Source organism: Osmerus mordax, chromosome 18 (genome assembly GCF_038355195.1).
Source record: "Osmerus mordax isolate fOsmMor3 chromosome 18, fOsmMor3.pri, whole genome shotgun sequence".
Taxonomy (NCBI): Eukaryota; Metazoa; Chordata; class Actinopteri; order Osmeriformes; family Osmeridae; genus Osmerus; species Osmerus mordax.
The window spans coordinates 2118661-2137520 of record NC_090067.1 but is presented as its reverse complement, the minus strand read 5'-3'; the positions used below and the strand labels follow the sequence as shown (position 1 = coordinate 2137520).

Below are 18860 nucleotides of genomic sequence, written 5' to 3'. Positions count from 1 at the left end.
GTCCTCCATTATGCTATTGTCCAGATGCTTTTGAGATATTCTGAGATATAAAAACAATTCACACAAAATCTGACATGAGTGACCGAAATATAAAGTCTAAATATCTCCTGTAAATAGTGTCCCCATTCCTCGTAGTTTGAACCTTGTTTTTTTGACTGGTATCCCATTTTTTGGCGTTGTTGAATCATTCATGTCTTTAAATGGTATTGTATCGCTGTTCCAAGTTCCGTCATTCCCTGTCTGTAGTCAATCAGAATAGCCAAATCATTAGGTACCTAGCTTATGTCTCTCATCTGTCCTGTGGATACGTCGTCTGGTCGTCTTCTCTTCTTGACTATCGGGGCATATCGATTGCTTAAGCTACACCATCATAGAACTGTGTGATCACTGTAAGGGACTCTCTCCGACCATTTAAACTTTCCAACGTTCGAAACTCAATTTCCGTTTTATCCGTTATTTTTGTGAAAGATTTGACGCAGCAACGAAAGTAGCCTACTACTGTATCCTATATCTATTTGCTTGTAACATGTTAGTATTCTACTTAGGCCCTGTATGAATATTCAAATTTATAAACACGCCCCTAATCGGTCTAGGTCTGTACCATGTGGGATTTCAGAAAACAAACACTTTAAAATTACAGAAGGCCAATTGTGCAACTCACGTTGGTCCCGGACATTGTGTCCGAGTCAATGCTAGGCCTACGGACTTTCTTTGTTATAACGTTAGATGAAGGAATTTGAATGATAAAAGTAGGCTACACTAATGTGCTGACAACGGAACACTTTCCGAAACATTCGCATCACACGATGTTCAATGGCCTAAATAAAACTTTTTAACAAACGTAGGCTATTCGGTAGGCTACTATCGTTGAAAATCTCACTACAGACAGTCGTCTGTGAATGACTGCTCGCCTTAACAGCGAAATCAAATTGTGTGGTGTTGCGATCAGCTGTCAACAACTCAGTGTTTCACAGCGTATTATTTCAAAACAACGAACTCTGGCTCATGCTGTTAGCCTGCTACAAAGGGTTCACAATCGAACGGTTGAATAGAAACGCTTATTTTCAAATCAATTCCAAGACACAGGATAAAGCCTATAATAACACAAGGGCTAGTGATTGAAACACATAGCCTAGACAGTTGTTCCAATGTTTCTTTAAACAAGAGATAGGCCTACTTTATTGGTAGCCTAGGCCGTGTGAAAATAATCCTAATTTACAATCTAAATTTTCTTCAGTCTTAGTCATTTTTTACTTTAGTCATTAACCTTATAGCCTACTAACAGCTTAGTCTACATTTCTTTGCTTGATGAAAACAAAATGATCCAGTAAGTTGCTGCAAAACCCTAGGCCTACATGAGTGTTCATTATAATAAAATTATGAGTCAAGTTAAATGATTATACCCAGAGACACAGTAGGCCACAACAAACTAATTTCTTGAAATATTTCAGAGAACCCACAACGCAGGGCTCTCAAGTCTCCTAAAAAATGAAGCCAAAACATCTCGATCGCCCCCTGGTGGCTGGCTGCAGTATCTTAGCACCTGGTGGACAATAAAAACTGGCATGCATAGAAAGATTCCTGAAGAAACAAGTTAGATCATTGATTTCACAACCTATTTCTATAGTCCTATGTCACCATCTAGCGAACAAACAGTGACAGGAAGGTAAAGGAGTTTGATACACTGGCCAGTGTGGACACCGCTCAGTATACAGACACCTTGTTGAATCTGTCATTTAAAAAATGAACTGGGGGCTGGCCTGTCAGCTTACTGAAACGCACTCTAAAGATTTTAGATGTCATGTATGAAAACATAATAGCCTACATACCCAATGTTATCTTCATTCAGTTCATGTTCAAGCGAAAACAAGCGAGACAATGTCAGATGTTATACTTTTAATTTTTGCACACTCCGTGTTTGGTTTTTCTTCCACCTCCGGAGTCGGCTCTCTTCAAAAGAGAAGAAGATGTCTGCAGGAACTGGTCACCTGTCCAGAATGTCTTGTGATTAACTGTACAGAATGCCTTTGCCACGGTCCAAGGAAAGACAAAGCTTTTCTCAACCCGTGGCAGAACATTACAACCGTAAGTGTTACTTGGGATAAATAACCACTGTAAAGTTGTGTACACTCTTATACCCTGACATTTAAAACTGGGTATGTTCATTTTATTACACAACAAATCTATGTAAGAAAGATATGTAGCTAAGATAAAGTACATACCATATTGTTTCTTACAATATAGGATTTCTGGACGGACTGCGAAACTGAAAATGGCTAACAAGATGTTCATGATGAGGTAAACAAATTAGCTGAATTTTGTTATAATATCACAAGTTATTTAATAATACTTTTATCTGAAAATTGATGAGCTGAACTGAAATGTCTGAAATGAAACCATGATGGATGTATTATCTTTTGTTTCTTTTCAGGAAACTGACGTGGTGCCGGTGACAGTGTTCCATCCCACTGTGACCATGTTCAACGTCACCAGGTTCCAACCAAACATGTTCAGTTTGACCGTGACGAACCCAGACACGTTATTTGAGATGGTGTTCAACCCACTCGTGTTCTATAAAAGGGTATTCAATCAAACCAGGTTGAACACATCCATATTACATTTGAGCATGTTCAACACAATCGGGTTGTATCATGCAGTGTTCGATCCAACCATCATGTCTGTGACCATGTTCGACCCAACCATGACATATCTGACCGTCTTCAACCCAACCGTGTTTGACCAGACAGTGCTCTATCAGAGCACCTCAGATTCCATCACTTCGTGGATCCAGGACTTGTCATTTTCCGTGTTCCCATGGATACAGGGTGACTCTTCAGCAGTGTTGCCCTGGGACCCAGCGTACCTGGTCATCGTGGAGCACGCGCTCTGGGCCGTGGGGCTTTGTGTGGCGCCGTTCCGGCTGGTGGCGATCATCAGGAGCTGGCCAGGGCGCATGCGGCCGCAGGGGAGAGGAGGAGCCACGAGGACGCCTTCCACACCTGCTGGAGGAGCCCAGAGAAGGAGAACGGAGCGCTGAGGAAACAGCAGCGCTTCCTCTGCAATGCTGCCAAGGTTTTTAATGGCAAACACCATCGCCTCCGCCAGCAGGTGAAAGAATACCTGAAGACCCTGAGAGACACCGAGGAGACTATTGCTGGAAAAGATGAAAAGATTGACGTGAGGTTCATTTTTGTTATTCATCACCTTTAGTTTCAGTTGAGTCATACCTTCCTCTGTGTATCTAAAAGCATACATCAAACAAGCTGTATCTCTCTCCTTCCAGATTCTTTCTGACGTTTTGGTTCACCTGGAGATGACCTACGACCTCCAGGGGCATGATTCCAGAGCAGTGTCCAATGACAGAGTTGCGAGGCCCTGGAGGGGAAATGGCAGCATCTACAACGCGAACTGGCGTCGCTGAGGAGCAAGAAGTCCCTGATGGAAGACCAGCTCAAGGCCCTCCAGCAGAATAACGAGGACATGGCCCAGACTTACCAGCAGAGGGAGGTCACCCCCCAGAGGAGTCTGATGAACGAGGAGATGGACCTCCTCCGGCAGACGCTAGCCTCCGCCTCCGAGCAGCAACGCCTCAAACACTGCACATGACAAGTTGTACCAGGAGCAGGTGGTCTAGTGGCAGGACATGTTCGAGACCACCCTGCGTGTCCTGAAGGCTGACCAGGGGAGCATGCAGACCCTGCTGGAACGCTCTCTGAACGGAAGTTGAAACTGAGGGAGGAGAGAGTACCTTGAAGCTAAAAAGCTCAAGTGAAACATGTTCCTGGAGGAACATGTTTCACTTGAGCTTTTTGTTCATCACAATAAAGTGTCAAAAACCTAGAATTGTGGGCTACAAATTGATATTTTACTTTCGTATTTCACTAATATAATACAGAGAGATTGTTTACCGTGATTGCATCCCTCATCATGTTATGTGCATATACTGTATGTTTATTGGGAGTTTATTGGGAAATAGACAAACTGGAATATTTATACTTTAATACACCCAGGAAGGCAAAAATTATTTTTTATTTCATTTCATCATTATTAAAATAATGTTACAAAAATATCAAGTCACACAGGTTGCTTGGAAACACAGCCTAGACAGATGTTCCAATGTATCTTTAAACAAGAGCAATACTTTCTTATTAGCAAGTGTGAAAAAGAATCATAGCTTACCATCAACATTTTATTCAGTCTTTAGTCATTGTTTCCTTTAGTCATCAGGCTTATACGAGCAAAAAAAGGCTCCAATAATAAATATCCTATTAGCATTAATTATAATAAAATTATGTGTCAAAACAGATTATCAAGTTAAATTATTATACCATGAAACATTGTACACACTAATTTCTTCTACATGCTACTTCCACACACATAATCAGTCATGATTTCAACTAGTGTTTTCAGAGACTTGAGAGGTTACTGAAGGTATCCTCCAGATAAGGCCAGCCATCCAACTCACTGATCCTCATCGTCCATTCAAGGATTTCTACCAGCAACCTCCGACCTCCATACTGCCACAAACTTTTAAATTTTAGAATTATATAATCACTTTGCTTTTATCCACAGCAGTGCACAGGGGTGAATTTGAACCTGGGACCTCTTGCTCAGCTGGCAAATGCTCTACCACTGAGCAACACCTGTCCCTTTAAATTGGAGTGTATTCACGATTTCAATAATATGCTTGTTAGATTTACTAACAACTGAATTACTTGATTTTGGTTCAGCCTGGGAGGCTACACCACCTCCTCCCTGGAAGACTGGGATAGGCTTTTATGGCTACCCGCTCCTGAAGAAGACAAGCAACAAATAATTAAAGCACAATTATTAACTACATTTACACACAGTAAAGGGTCATCAATTCTTAACTGCCATTACTACCGCTATCAAGGCCTCAGCAAGCATTACATTTCTCACCGCTAGAAGGTTCAAGGGAACACGAGTCAAGCCCCAAATCGTTTAGCTGATGCTTTTATCCAAAGAGCTGTACAAACCACCGATAATCAAGGGCTAGAAGTGCACAGTTCTAATTGTATTACAGTCGTTGAGAATGAGTCACTAAATAAAACTGGGAAAAGGCTTCTGAAGGAGACATAACATTTTGGGTCTTAACAACAACAATGTAATTGTATGAATACCTACCAGAATCAGAACTGTTGCTGCCATCTGGTTTGAAAAGAAAGAAATTGAGATTGGAATGTTGTCACAGCTACATTAGTTTGAACAAGCATCATCTACATCTATTTTAATTTGATAACAATTGTTTTAAGCAGTTCTAAAAATAAATGTCTTGTTTTAAAAATGGTGTGAGCGCTTGCAGTTAAGGAGCATGCCAGGCCTTTACACTGACCGTCCATGTGTTGTGTGGAGTCCTTGTTTCGTAAGGGTGCAGCTGATTCATTTGCTGTCCCTGAAGGACCAAGAAAAGTTGTTAGATATAATCATCACTTGTCCTTAATGATCTCAAATATCACTGGCTGAAAAAATATTTAATTCACCACTTTGTTTTCAATTTATTTTTCAGATTTACCGTGTTGTAGACTTAACATGAAATATTTCATGATTGTGTGACAGTAAATGAACATGGGTTAAGGTAAATACAAGATTACAACAGTTTCACTCCATCCTAAAAGCTTTGATGTCATCCCATCTGAAGAAACTAATGGATGAGTGGAAATGTTGCCATGTTAAAGACACTAACCTGCAGAAGCACCAATACTCTTAGTGGTACCAGGTGGATATGGGGTCCTATCACTGGAGTGTCCTGAAAAATACAGCAGAGAGAAGAGTCACAACCCCAAGATTTCACTCAGGTGTAAAACTGAAGAGAAAGTGAATCAGACGTGAGACACAAAATAGAAATCTTGTGAATTTTCTCATCCAAGTCCTATATGAATAAATTACCAGAATCGCTGTCATTGCCTTTTATTAAATTTGAAAAAGAAAAAAGAGAATGAAAACGAAATATTTTGACATATATAAAACTATAAACAAGAAATGTAGTTTATATTACAATACATCTTTTATGTCTGCCACAAAAATATTTAGCACTATAAAAGGTACATTTTGTAGGGAAACAAATTTTAACTAGAGAGGGTACAATTTCTGGGGAAATTGTAGGGTGTGCTTGCTTGCGTCGGTTGCACAGGGGGGGTCCGTTTTTTTCTATGAAATGTTTACAACTGATATTTCTGTATATTTTCTATAAAAATGCATACTTTTTTACATACATCTTTTTTTTGCTGCTCATTTACAACTCAAAATACGAGTGAAGTGTAGAATGAAATAGATGTCTTCTCATTTCCCCTGCAAGCGGCAGCATCATAGCTGAATCAAAACGAATACATTTGGCAGACCGGTGTAAAAATTGACCTAATCTCTATGACTTAAACGTCCTTTTAAGTTTTCCCTTCTCGTGATATATTCAGGCATTTAGCCTACTCATATTGCATTCATTCATTAATAAAGAACCCCCTTTGAAGATTATTCTACAACGTTACCGACAGTAGAAGATGGAATCGCGATTCAAACAGTACCATCTGCTAACTGAAAAATGCCCCCAAAAACGAAAAACAAGCTTGACATTTATTTAGTGGAAAATCGCTCATTCATAAAAAGCTCACTGGTAGCGATCATTGTCAGTAACAACGCAAAATGCGATATAGCCCTGTGTGGAGAAGCTGCCCTGGTAAATTCTACTACAGTACAGTACTTGACTACTGCTGTGTTGGTCTTGGTAGCGATTGCGTTGGTTGAATTCGATTTAACGTTCCGTTGTACGGTTTAGGCTGAAATTAATTATTTTCATGAACAGATTGACAAAGTTTAGGCTGAGGCAATGAAGTTCAGGTTAGTAGTCAGATAGTTTCACCTATTGAAAGACTTTTGATTTAAGTAAGGGGAGTGCCGAACATGTTCTGTTGCCGTTTGACTTCCTAAACAGCTGTGTAGATGTTTTTGTAGTGTGTCTCGTGTAGGCTACAGACTACAGCGTTGCAGTGAGCAACACTGGTTTGAAACCACAGGTAAAGATAATTTCACCAACAAATCGTTTACTTGTAATGTCATAGTAAATCCTACAAAGAAAACAAATGTATTTGTGAGGAATGTTTATTTTAAGATTGAAAACAGATGCATCATAGACCACTGTGGTATGTGTTGCCCGGGCAACAGAGGCTAATGTCATGCTAATGCTTCAATGAAATAGTAGACTACCGTTTCCGAAAGTAGATGTGGGCCTACTTCCTTAATAATATCAGCTAATATTATACATTACATTTCATAATTGTGTTTCACATCACAAAGTAAAATGAGTAAATAGTTATCACCCTGGCCTCTTTGCTTGTGGCGTTTCTGCAGCTGCCTTGCAGTAAAGCTATAGTTAACCTAGCTATCCCCCAAGTTAACAGATGCGAAAAGAATGTTCTGCTACAGGTAGTCACGCGTGTTTTCGTGACGTTAGTGACGTAGTGACGTTAGTAACGTCAGTGACTGTGGCTAGCAAATTAGCCACCGTTAGCTTCACTTTTCACCACAAAAACGCAATTTCTACTTAAACCATGCAACGGAACGTAAATAAAAATACAACCAACGCAATCGCTAACAAGACAAACCTTTTGACACGGCCGTTGTGTATGTAGTCCAAATATTGACTGATCCTTAGGGGGGCGAAAAAAAGAAATAAATATATATGTGAGAGAACAAAGGTTGGGCCCTTGCCGAAGGCAAAGCACACCCAACTAGAGAGGGTACAATTTCTGGGGAAATTGTAGGGTGTGCTTGCTTGCGTCGGTTGCACAGGGGTCCGTTTTTGAATGACATTTTTTAAACTGATATTTCTGTATATTTTATATAAAAATGCATACTTATTATTTATAAAGATTACATAGATTTAAAAGCATTTTTTTTTGCTGCTCATTTACAACTGAAAATACGAGTGAAGTATAGAATGAAATAGATGTCTTCTCATTTCCCCTGCAAGAGGCAGCCTCAACGTTGAATAAAAACGAATACATTTGGCAGACCGGTGTAAAAATTTACCTAATCTCTATGACTTAAACGTCATTTTAAGTTTTTCCCTTCTCATGATATTTTCAGGCATTTAGCCTACTCATTGCATTCATTCATTAATAAAGAACCCCCTTTGAAGATTATTCTACGACGTTACCCGGTAGTAGAAGATGGAATCGCGATTCAAACAGTACCATCTGCTAACTGAAAATATGCCCCCCAAAACGTAAATAAGCTTGACATTTATTTAGTGGAAAAAATAAATAATAAAAATAAAAAATAAATATATATGTGAGAGAATAAAGGTTGTGCCCTTGCCGAAGGCAAAGCACACCCAACTAGCAAATTAGCCACCGTTAGCTTCACTTTTCACCACAAAAACGCAATTTCTACTTAAACCATGCAACGGAACGTAAATAAAAATACAACCAACGCAATCGCTAACAAGACAAACCTTTTGACACGGCCGTTGTGTATGTAGTCCAAATATTGACTGATCCCCAAAGCTTATTTACGTTTTGGGGGGCATATTTCCCCCCAAAACGTAAATAAGCTTGACATTTATTTAGTGGAAAAACACTCATTCATAAAAAGCTCACTGGTAGCGATCATTTTCAGTAACAACGCAAAATGCGATATAGCCCTGTGTGGAGAATCTGCCCCGGTAAATTGTACTACTACTGTACAGTACTAGACTACTGCTGTGTTCGTCTTGGTAGCGATTGTGTTGGTTGAATTGGATTTAACGTTCCGTTGTACGGTTTAAGCTGAAATTAGTTATTTTCATGAACAGATTGACAACGTTTAGGCTGTGGCAATGAAGTTCAGGTTAGTAGTTAGATAGACTTTTGATTTAAGTAAGGGGAGTGCCGAACATGTTCTGTCGCCGTTTGACTTCCTAAACAGCTGTGTAGTGTAGATGTTTTTGTAGTGTGTCTCGCGTAAGCTACAGCGTTGCAGTGAGCTACACTGGTTTGAAACCACAGGTAATGGTAATTTCACCAACAAATCGTTTTCTAATGTCAGAATAAATCCTACAACGAAAATGTATATGTGAGGAATGTTTATTTTAACGATTGAAAACAGATAACGCTACATCATAGACCACTGTAGTATGTGTTGCCCGGGCAACACATGCTAATGTAATGATGCTAATACTTCAGTGAAATAGTAGACTACTGTTTCCGAAAGTAGATGTACTTCCTTAATAATATCAGCTTATATTGTACATTACACATCACAATTGTGTGTCATATCACAAAGTAAAATGAGTAAATAGTTATCACCCTGGCCTCTTTGCTTGTGGCGTTTCTGCAGCTGCCTTGCAGTAAAGCTATAGTTAGCCTAGCTATCCCCCAAGTTAACAGATGCGAAACGAATGTTCTGCCAAAGATAGTCACGCGTGTTTTCGTGACGTTAGTGATGCAGTGACGTTAGTAACGTCAGTGACTGTGGCTAGCAAATTAGCCACCGTTAGCTTCACTTTTCGCCACAAAAACTTAACTTAAGCCTAAACCGTGCAACGGAACGTAAATTCCAATAGAAGCAACTCAATCGCTACCAAGACGAAACTTTTGACACCTACGTTGTCTATGTAGGCCAAATATTGACTGAGTTTTAGGGGGGGAAAAAAAATAAAAAAAAATAATAATAATATATATGTGAGAGAACAAAGGTTGTGCTCTCGCCGAAGGCTTGAGCACACCCAATGATGTGATATGAACAAGGTGTTTCTTCCAAAAAAATTACTTGTTATAAAAGTAAGGCTACCATATGTAGAGATAACGTGATGTAGCATAATAAGTAAATACAAGATGAGCATAGTTTCACTCCATCCAAACAGCTTTGATGTCATCCCATCCGAAGAAACAAATGGATGAGTTGAAATGTTGCCATGTTAAAGACACTAACCTGCAGAAGCATCAACACTCTGAGTGCTGCCAGTCAGAGATGAGTTCTCAGAACTGGAGTGTCCTGAAAAATACAGCAGAGAGAAGAGTCACAACCCCAAGATTTCACTCTGGTGTAAAACTGAAGTTGAGCAGAAGTGAGACACTAAATAGTGAGAAAATAGGATTTTTATGACTTTACAAATGTAATTACTAAATGAATAAACTACCAGAATCAGAATTGCTGTCACTGCCTCCTTTCTTATCTGAAAAAGAAAAGAGAATGAAAATGAAATGTTTTGACAGATATAACACAAGACATTTAGTTAATATTATGATACATCTTTTATGTCCGCCACAAAACTCTTTGCACTATAAGATACATCTTGTAGGGACAACAAACACAATGATGTCTAACTTGGAACCAAGTTTGAGTAAAAATGATAATAGGATTTCTTTAGGAATCCAAAAAGATGATCTCATGCACTTGCTTTGCCTGTCAACACTATGAGTGGTCGAGGCTCTTATCATCAAGATACAGTATTTTCTAAATCATACTTTCATAATAGCATACAACTTGTTTTTAAGGGCCTTAATCATGTAAGAAAACACAACAATGAAAGTTACTGCATATGTAATTTAAAAAGATAATTTTCATTGTTTCAGTGTTGAGGGTGCCACTTGAATGCTATGCTTGCAACACTTTCCTCTGACTACCTATCTTCAGGATCTGAAATGAATACTACAGAAAGAGATAAATATTTTCTTCTTGAACCAACAAACAATTGTGAAATCATTGGGGGAATTCAAACATTAAAACACATTTTTGTATTATATTATTTTAAACTGTAACTGACCTAGTTGTTTAGAAGGTGTATGTCTTGGTAGAGCTGAAAAGAAATGTCATGTTAACTGCAGTACATGCACTGTATAGTAACCTTAAACTGCCTGATGTTTCATTTACATTGTTGCAAAAGGTATAATCATTTCATATTATCATTATACATGTCAGCTTTCCCTGAAAATAAATTTAAAAAAGATTTATCTTATGTTTTTTCATCTGTTGAATTCTAATTCTATATCTATTCATGTGTTATTCCTCCACTGAGAATATTTATTTTTGGACTGGTCTGGATATCATATTGAAAGATGAAGAGGACAACTTTGTTACATTGGTGTCTCCTTTGAGAATCATAAAAATAAACGCTGAGATGCTAAATCTTTAAGAAATACTTATTGGAACTGAACCTCTAAGCACTACTTACTGATGATGCCTCTTTTATAAAGTACGAACAGGAGCCCTCCAACCAAAGCCAGACATATGATGAACCCCACAACCCCACCAATAGTCCCGACCTCAACCGTAGCACAGTCACCACACTTGTTTTCTGCAAATAATGAGAGAGAAATGATTGAGCCAGTAATATGAAGCCAGATGACACACATCAAGACTACAGTAGTAGTAGTTCATCGTAATCAATAGTGTTAGAAACACAACTAAGAAACAGCTACAGAAATATCATTAATATAAGATACTTTTTTCTAAATATGTTTGAAATAGGTGTTACTTGGATATGTTAGGAAGGAGGTGACATTGTATTACCAGGGAATGCTTTAATGATTGGTTCAGGCAAGGCTTGGTGTTTAACAAAGCAGTCGTAATTTCCTTGGTCATTCATGGGGATCTCAACACGTTTCCAAATCTGGTGTGTGTCATCATGGTTGGGGCGGACTCCTGAAGTCTCCACGCCATCAGAGATGACCACCTCATTCTTCCTGATGTGCAGGGTGATGTCTTTAGGCAGGAATCCAGTGGCCCAGCAGGTGAGTTTGACATTCCCCACGGTTTTGGACGCTTTACCATATGCGTCAACAACTGGAGGCTCTACATAGGAAATAAACATAGTTACAGAGTTACAGATCTATGTCCTAAACATTTAATTCATCCAATTCAAATGTAATTCTTATGTGAGGAATTCTGCTAAGCACACCTCACACCAGATACAATCTTAACTACTCACTTGCTCTAAAAAGGGATTTCTCGCCATAATCCATGAATTTATTCAGCCAGTCGACACACTCCTTCTCCAGGTAACCCTTGGTGTACTGGTTCAGGATCTGCTCTCCATCCCACTTCCTCTTGGTTGGCAGAGCAGCAGCATTAGGGGCGACCCACTGTGTAGAGGTGTCATCGAAGGCCAGGAAGTCGTCTCCATCGTAGCTGTACTGGTCAAAGCCCTTGATGAATCTCACAGAACCCTGCTTCTCTTCAACCTCACAGCCATGCCTCCACTGAAGACTATGGACATCTGAGACAAAACAAGAATACAAATAAACAGTTTGTAAACACAAATATGATGGGTGATGCACTGGACTGGAGTACTGATCTGTGTTTGTTCTCACCAGAGTCATTCTGACGCATGCGGTCCATTAGGATGCCAATGTTGACTTTGAACCACTGCTCCTTGAACTTGCGTGATTGAGTGCCTTTGTCCCAGTAGTCTTTATCCAGTCTCTCCTTCATCCAGTCTTGCCTGGGAACCTTCTTCTGAAGATCGTTGTCATAGTAATCAATCATCCTGTCATTCAGCAGGCCCATGGCGGTGAACTCATGGATACCATGACGATCAATGGGCTTGGAGAGGGCGGTGTAGATGTACTCCAGCGAGTGGCGCCCTGGCAACACAAATATAAAATCAGCAGGACTTTGTGGATATAAAATTGTTTATTTTAAAATACAATTAGGTAAGGGATGGGTACAGCTCAGTGGTAGAACATTTGACTGCAGATAAAGAGATTGTACATTTAAATCCTGTTTGTAGCTTGGATGAAAGTCTCTGGTAGATAAAACTATAACAATATGCATATAGGGTTATAGTAATTTGATCAATTAAAACTGATTTTACACCAATCAGAACTCAAGTTCAGAGGTGTATTATCTGTGTAAGATAGTTACAGTAATTAACTTTTGACTAACCCTCATTCCCCCCGCCCCCTCCCCCCAAAATAAAACTATTATATTTAATCAGTTATCATAAACTAACTGTACAGAATGTTCTCTGGAACATTGTAAATGTGTTGTATTTTACAACCAATCCGATGTTTTACATATATGTTGCTAGGTAGAAATGGCTTTCACACGTTTGCAAGTTCTGTTTGACAGGCTCTGACTTGCTACAAGAGATCGTATACTCCCCGACGTTGATACGATCATCATGAAAACTATTTTGTTATTTGCTATATAATCAATCCATTTTATTAGTTTACAATAAATCAGTATATGGTACGTAACGTTGTTCAGTCACGGACAATTACACAAGCAATTTGATTCCTCTGAATCGAAATGTTGTCAAATGATCAAAATAAATACGCACATTCAGGTTGTGGCGCAGCTCTACTCAGACAGTAACAATGTAAGTTTCACTTTCACTTTGGAGGACAATGCCTATATACTATAGTAGCCTACTGGTAGACTAAATTTACAATTTTAGGTTACACACCCTTTCACTAAACATAGGCTATGCCAAAAACTTTGGTTAAGTTCCTTAACAGGCACAGGCGACACAGACTCATGTTCTTCCCCGAACGAAAATGTTTGGAGATAAGAAACTCAGGACAGGAATAAATTGTATGCGAAATTCTCTAAACTACACGAACGTTTCTGTTTCCTTTTTTCATAACGTTTTCCACCACTACTACCAATACAAAACGATATTACCAAAGAGTAGCCTAGGCTATTATAGCGTTACGAGCGAAAAGGTAGCCTACATTGTAGACAACGCAAGAAAGCATACAGACTTTATCGAAGGGAACAAGTGTTTATCCCATAAGACATGAACATGAAGTAGATGAACTCTTACCACTGTTGACGGGTAAAAACAACCCAAACAGCACCAGGGCGGCAACGACTAAATGCATTGTTACTCTTTCACATGAGATTATCCTAAACTTTTATAACGATTATAGATTTCAGGACGAATTTCGTCTCGACGCAGCCAACCACGTCCGTATCTTGAGGCTTGCACAGCCGGACTTACATGTCCAAAGTCCGAAAGTCCAAGAACGCATGAGTTTGCTACAAGCCAACACTCCTAGGATTCTAAATAACCTCTTGCATAGGCGTAATTCTATGGGGGGACAGAGTTCATTTATAATTTGTGGATCATGGCCATTCTGATGAGAATTATGAAGGGAAATAAAACCCTGTTTCAAAAACCCATTGACATTTCCCTGCTGTATGACAGGTCACCGACATGCATTTGAGCCGAGACTTCTCCAGCCTGGATGGGCTGTACCATTACTCTGTCCTTCCTTTAGGGGTACATGTGTGCCCGTGAGGATGATTGATCCTCTGTCCCCATCAGACCTGCATTGCAACGCAGAGTTATCAAGTGGGATTGCTAACGTTCGTCCATAGGAACCGAAAGTGCATACAGGAAGCCATCCTTCACCTGTTTCCAGGTGAAGCATCGGCCAGTGAACCCAGTTTTGCTCTGTGCTCTAAACACGCTCTATTCACTTCTTTCTGTCGACCCTTGAGATGGTAGCTACAGTATTAAAGGAAAACAATGGTGACGGCAAGAAAACTATTTACCTCGGTTAACAGCTATAAACAACCAGGATGAGTACAACTAAATTAATTCTCAACCCCATTTGAAATTCTAACTAATTTGAAAAAGAATCATGGTAGTACCACCAGTAAAATCCTTGGAACATCACCTCTCTGGGGATTGTGCTTCTAACTGCTCTGAACACAGCAGAAATGAACTGTTCCAAGAGAAGCTGCAGACCTCTGACCACACACTTCCTATTCTCTTCAGACTGTAAATATAATGGACAGAAAATGTGGAAGAATAACGTTTACAAGTTTCAGTTTTATTCATTTGATTTAATTTAAAGCATCTCCAACTTCAAGTATTTCTGAAAATAACACAACTAAACTAAATCTCTTTCCCGTGAAGTAAACACTTATCATACAGTTAAAAACAATAACATACGGTAACGATCCAGTACAGTGCTATGAGCATAAAACCTTTTGAACAGCAATATAAAAATAGGTATACTTATATAAAAATCTTTTCACAAAACCCTGGAGCTGCAAAGCTTTGCATTATATTTTCTAGAAAAAGAACATCCTCAACATTGTGGACAGAGCAGTGTGTTCATCTCATACAGAAACCTCCAGTTTTCTTAATCCCAAGTATTTCCAAGATGTAACATTTTAAAAGAGGGGAAATTGTTTAAAGTACATCAGAATTATATCCTAATAAATGTATTCACTGACTGATCTGATCCACCACACACGTATGTCAAAGAAACTTCCTGATCACCTAAATAACTTCCTGTTTTCTCACCACAGTTTTAGAATGAGCCAGTGGATGATCTATGTAACATAGTCCTATGTAACATTTATTAGACCCCAAACACATCAGAGGGAGCAAAGATCAACTCAATCAAACAGAACCCTGTCATGTGTTCATCTCTGTCCAGTCAGGGATTCTATTTCCCCAGCATGGTGTCTGACTGCACTGGGACGTCCATTATCTGTTCCTGAAAAACACAAGCACTATTCAAACACAAATGTTCACACACATTGCTAGTTAGCAGTGGGAGACCCTTTCATAGACTATGTAGGACCTAGGTGTATTCTATGTTTCATGGCTGATATTGAAAGAAGAGGAACACGAAATGTAGGAAAAAACAATGATATGGCAACCTAAACTGGATAGACCTACATGAGCACGGTACAGTATGTCTATCTGCCACCACTAGGCGTCGCAGTGACAAAAACGATCACCATTGACTGCAGTATTGCAATGAGTAAAGTTGTAAGTAAGTAAGTAAGTAAGACTTTATTTATATAGCACATTTCATACAAGAATTGTAGCTCAAGGTGCTTTACATAAAATCAATAAAAACAATAATACAAGTGATAAACAATTCAAACAAAAAATAAAAATCCCAATAAGATCTCTGTTCAAGAGAGAAAACAACTTTAAACATGCATCTTAAAAGTAACATATACATTTGGTTCACCCCTGGTCTGTATATATAAAACCATACACTCTGTTAACAGATCCTCTCCCCAGTTCAAGAGTATGGGCCGTATTCTCTGTTAACAGATCCTTTGCCTCAGATCAAGAATACAGAGTTCTTGTACGCTATCAGAGTTTGCCAACTCTGACCTAGACAAAGTAAAAATTGCAAGTCAAATAATGACCCAAATTTACTAAACCAAGATTCTACAATAATATAACTAATAAAAGTAGGAAAACCCTTTTGAGATAAAATTACTTAAATGCTTCGGTAAAAAGTTAGGTTTTAAGCTGTCTTTTAAGAATGTCTAGAGTGTTTGCTTCCCTAATATTTATGGGTAATTTGTTCCATAGTTTTGGGGCGTAATTGACAAAGGCCGAATCACCAATCTTCTTATGACTGCTTCTGGTGACCTCTAATAGGCCTGCATTTGATGATCGCAGTGTTGTGCTCTTCAACTTCTAAAACTGGGTTAAAAACCAGTTTATATGACAAATATAATTGTGTTTTTTGAGTTCATTACACAAAAAACACCTTTCAAAGTAAGCTACCAGACAAATACATCAGTGCTGGTGTAGAGATTTTGACACAGTGTGTAGTCAAGCACTGAAACTGACCATTCAACTGCTGCCAAGCAGGGGTTGCTGTGCACCACACCCGTTTTCTTTTGGTCCAGTCCCATTACCTGAACGGCCAGACATATGTAAAAACATGTCAAATCTCACAAAGAGATGTAACTACTTGGTAGGAACAGCATCATAATTTTGTCTTATTCACACATTGTGTGAGCGCTTGCAGTTAAGGAGCATGCCAGGCTTTTACACTGACCGTTCGTGTGTTGTGTGGAGTCCTTGTTTAGTAAGGGTGTAGTTGATTCATCTGCTGTCTCTAAAAAACCAAGAAAAGTTGTTAGATATAATCATCACTTGTTCTTAATGACCTCAAATATCACAGGTTGAAAAACAATTGAATTCACCACTTTGTTATTAATGTTCTTTGCAGATTTGCCATGTTGTAGACTTAACATGAAACATTTCATGATAGTGTGACAGTAAATGAACATGGGTTACAGGGGTTACAAGTGATTTTTTTTTGGAGAGAAATGATTTTTGTTCTGCTAGTTTTCTACACAGGGTGACCAGTGGCTAAGAAATTGTGAATGCAGACATTCCAACCTGCAGGGACTCATTTCAGGGAGGTGGAGGCTTCTCCCCCCCCCCCCCCCCCCCTCCCCCCAGGACGCAATCAGGACGCGCGATATGCACCTGTCTCCAGAGCCAAAGCAAAAGTGAAGCAGCCCACCGGGAATTCTCCCCATTCTCCCGGTTACCCACCCCGGCCCTGGGTAGGGCATCATCCTTTGGCTTCATGAATTTGCGCTCCATGCTTTCACTGACAACGCTAACATGACGTATGGATGTCATTCACACTGTGTTGCCAGGACCCTTCTCTGCTTCTGATAGGCTTGTAACGTTAATTATAGCTGCGTTCGTCTCATATGATTGGTAGGGGAAATCAATTGACTAAAATATTAAACCGCATGCAAGTTCCCAAAAAAAATTCTCATGGCCGCACGCCGGACATCCGGTACTTTAACCCTTGTGCTGCCTTCGGGTCACATGACCCAAAGGTTCATAACGAACCATCGTTGTGTTTACCCAATTTTACCCAATACAAAAACAAATAAAAATAATTTTCTTTTAACCGTTGCAATGTGGGGGGTCCGAGACAGCCTGTAAGGTACATACAAGATGATCATACTTTCACTCCATCCTAAACGCTTTGATGTCATCCCATCTGAAGAAACTAATGGATGAGTGGAAATGTTAACCATTTTAAAGACACTAACCTGCAGACATACCAATGACCACACAGCTGCCAGGTGGAGATGGGGTCCCACCACTGGAGTTTCCTGAAAAATAAAGCAGAGGGAAGAGTCACAACCCCAAGATTTCATTCTTGTAAAACTGAGGAGAAATTAAGCAGAAGTGAGACACAAAATAGAAATCTTGTGAATTTTCTTGTTCAAGTCCTATATGAATATACTACCATAATCAGAACTGCTGTCACTGCCTTCTTTCACATCTGAAAAAGAGATTGAAAACTAAACATTTTGACAGATGTAATACTATAAACAAGCATTTTAGTTAATATTATGATACATCTTTTATATCTGCCACAAAAATCTTTAGCACTATAAAAGGTACATTTAGTAAGGAAACTTATTTGAGTGTTTCTTCTCAAAAAAATTACTTGTTATAAAAGTAAGGCTACTATATGTAGGGATAACGTGATGTAGCATAATAAGTAAATACAAGATGAGCATAATTTCATTCCATCCAAACAGCTTTGATGTCATCCCATCCAAAGAAACAAATGGATGAGTGGAAATGGTGCCATGTTAAAGACACTAACCTGCAGAAGCATCAACACTCTGAGTGCTGCTAGTCGGAGATGGGGTCCCACCACTGGAGCGTCCTGAAAAATAAAGCAGAGAGAAAAGTCACAACCCCAAGATTTCACGTGTGTAAAACTGAAGAGAAGTGAAGCAGACGTGAGACACAATCAGATTTTTATGACTTTAAAAAATGTCATTTCTAAATGAATAAACTACCAGAATCAGAACTGCTGTCACTGCCTTCTTTCTTATCTGAAAAAGAATGTGAGAGAAAGAGAATGAAAATTAAATGTTTTGACAGATATAACACTATAAACAAGACATTTAGTTAATATTATGATACATCTTTTATATCTGCTAAAATCATATATGTTGCACTATAAAGGTACATTTTGTAATGAAACACATTTTAATGAACTGATATGAAACAAGGTGTTTCTACCAAAAAAAATTACTTGTTATAAAAGTAAGGCTACTATATGTAGGGATAACGTGATGTAGCATAATAAGTAAATACAAGATGA

The 18860-nt window shown here is 39.0% G+C and overlaps 1 protein-coding gene across 3 annotated transcripts in view; it reads right to left on the bottom strand.

Moving 5' to 3' along the window:
• Positions 1–4009: 4009 nt before the first annotated feature.
• Positions 4010–18860, bottom strand: part of LOC136962025 (H-2 class I histocompatibility antigen, Q10 alpha chain-like) — a 38002-nt gene continuing 23151 nt past the window's right edge. The window contains exons 1-12 of one of the 3 annotated variants that reach the window (XM_067255615.1): positions 13763–13904; positions 12306–12578; positions 11924–12211; positions 11506–11787; positions 11168–11290; positions 10760–10792; positions 10133–10168; positions 9925–9987; positions 5705–5767; positions 5354–5413; positions 5146–5169; positions 4010–4792 (exon numbers count right to left, since the gene is read on the bottom strand). In XM_067255615.1, the coding sequence (XP_067111716.1) occupies positions 4740–4792; positions 5146–5169; positions 5354–5413; positions 5705–5767; positions 9925–9987; positions 10133–10168; positions 10760–10792; positions 11168–11290; positions 11506–11787; positions 11924–12211; positions 12306–12578; positions 13763–13820 (1356 nt within the window). In that variant the 5' untranslated portion in view covers positions 13821–13904 and the 3' untranslated portion in view covers positions 4010–4739. Of the gene's footprint in view, positions 4793–5145; positions 5170–5353; positions 5414–5704; positions 5768–9924; positions 9988–10132; positions 10169–10759; positions 10793–11167; positions 11291–11505; positions 11788–11923; positions 12212–12305; positions 12579–13762; positions 13905–16766; positions 16827–17787; positions 17851–18552; positions 18589–18860 lie in introns of those variants that run through there. The other 2 variants (XM_067255614.1, XM_067255616.1) reach the window with 2 other exon arrangements.